Source organism: Oratosquilla oratoria, chromosome 30, assembly GCF_046742065.1.
Source record: "Oratosquilla oratoria isolate Oo_2021 chromosome 30, ASM4674206v1, whole genome shotgun sequence".
NCBI classification, from domain to species: domain Eukaryota; kingdom Metazoa; phylum Arthropoda; class Malacostraca; order Stomatopoda; family Squillidae; genus Oratosquilla; species Oratosquilla oratoria.
Window position 1 is genome coordinate 40,681,363 of NC_134806.1, and position 1,771 is coordinate 40,683,133.

Consider the following 1,771-nt stretch of genomic DNA (forward strand, 5'->3'; position numbering starts at 1 on the left):
GGTCTGGACTTCGTAAGCGACTTCGTAAACGACTTCGTAAGTGGCTTCGTTGGCCACCCAGAGCTCCTCAGACTCTTTTTCCTTCTGGTCTCGGCAGGGGATGTAGCCATGAACGAAGCTACTGCTATTACTGTTCCCCTCAGTATCGGAGGCCTCTTCAAGGGCTGCTTCGTCAGTTCTGTCCCTGCAGGATTTGAGACCCCTTGAAGTCTTCTGCTCCTGTGTACCGGAAGTGCAACAGTGAAGAAGATCGACTGAGAGGTCGAAGGTCTTATCTTGTTCGGTTTTTGACTCTTGGAGACCGAACGTCACATCCGGTGCTGACGAAGACTCTCTCCTTTGGGTCTTCGGCTCCACATTGGGGTTTCCGAAGTCCTTAGGCTCTTTCGAATATTTCCCATTCCTCCTGGTGACGCGTTCGGCAGGTGTTCCTCGCCTGGGTCCTCCTTGCTGATGGTCACCACCGAAGGTGTGATTGTCGAAGTTCCTGAGGTCAGGTTCCTCCGAGTGCCGAGGTGAGATTGTCCTTGAATCTTCCAGGTCCGTGGTGCTCCCTCCATTCTCTGTGACGGTGTACGCGCTCGAGAACGACGTCGGTGTCGAACTTCGATCGAAGTCTGAGCTCTGTTCTTCGTGGTCAGTCACGAGGCAAGGACGAGAAGGAAGGAACGGCGCGATGGGAGGGATAATTCTCCATTCGAGGTCGATCTCCCTCCCACTCGATCCCTCTAAATGGTTGCATGTGTTAGCGTTCCCTTTGGGAAGATAGCTGAAGGTCCTCCTTGAGGGAGATGACTTTGTGAGGTCATCCTCCTCTTTCTTCACAACACGGCATAATACTCCCCGACTCTTGACATGCACTCCACTGATGTCTATCGTACTGGCGTAGTGCTCTGAGGACTCTTCGGCGGCTGGGAGGTGTCCATTCCCTTCTGCATTCTTCGTCTCTTCCTCCTCCTCTTCCTCATCATCAACATAATCCTTCTTCTCACTATTCCTCTGTCCATTTTCATTGCCTGCATTCTTCTTCTCATTTTCATCTTCCCTTTCCTCCTCCTCCTCCCCCTCACGCTTACCCTCCTCATCCTCGACCATTCCTCGTACCACCGGGCTGCTCACCCCGGAATCCGAACCAGACATAGAGGAGTCCGACTCTTCTCCTGCGGAATTGAGTCTCGACTTCTGAGGAGCGACTGCCGGATCGGAGAGCATAAAGACCATTCCAGACACGCCCACGTTCTGGTCCAGGATCTTGCAGGAGGAGGCGCCGGCGGCGGCGACGGTGGGAGGAGCCAACCCGGTGGACAGAACTCCCCAACCATCGGTCATGACGGCGGAGGACCTCCTCGGACGAGAACTCCGATCCACCACGGAGGAGCTCCTTCCGAGGATAGGGTACTGGAAGTCTTGGTTCTCGAAGAAGGTTTCTAGTTCGGTGTTGCCCTCTACAAAGGCGAGCATCGGCCTCCTCCTGGGACCATTCCTTCGAGGTCTCTTTAGACAGGCACTCCAAACCCTTTCTTCGTCCTCCTCCCTATGGATCTCCTGAAGAAGGTCTAGTCTGGTCTTCGGAAGCTTGGAGTTACTCCAACCCACTTCGTCGTCCTCTTGGACCTCCCGAAGGAGATCCAGCCTGGTCTCCTGGAGTGAGGAGTCTCCATTCTTGAATGAATGGACCTCAACAACTGTCACGTGATCCATCACGAGATCAAACTGAAGACAAACCAGAATCAGTCCATATACAATCCGATCTGGTATGTCCGGTGGCCTT

At 53.9% G+C, this 1,771-nt stretch overlaps 1 protein-coding gene across 1 annotated transcript in view; it reads right to left on the reverse strand.

Moving 5' to 3' along the window:
- The window catches only part of LOC143041097 (uncharacterized), a 72,116-nt gene extending 70,602 nt beyond the window's left edge, over positions 1-1,514 (reverse strand). Inside the window, exon 1 of the mRNA XM_076212801.1 lies at positions 1-1,514. This exon is cut by the window's left edge and continues 1,218 nt beyond it. Within this exon, the coding sequence (XP_076068916.1) occupies positions 1-1,461 (1,461 nt within the window). The 5' untranslated portion in view covers positions 1,462-1,514.
- Between the last annotated feature and the right edge of the window lie 257 nt (positions 1,515-1,771).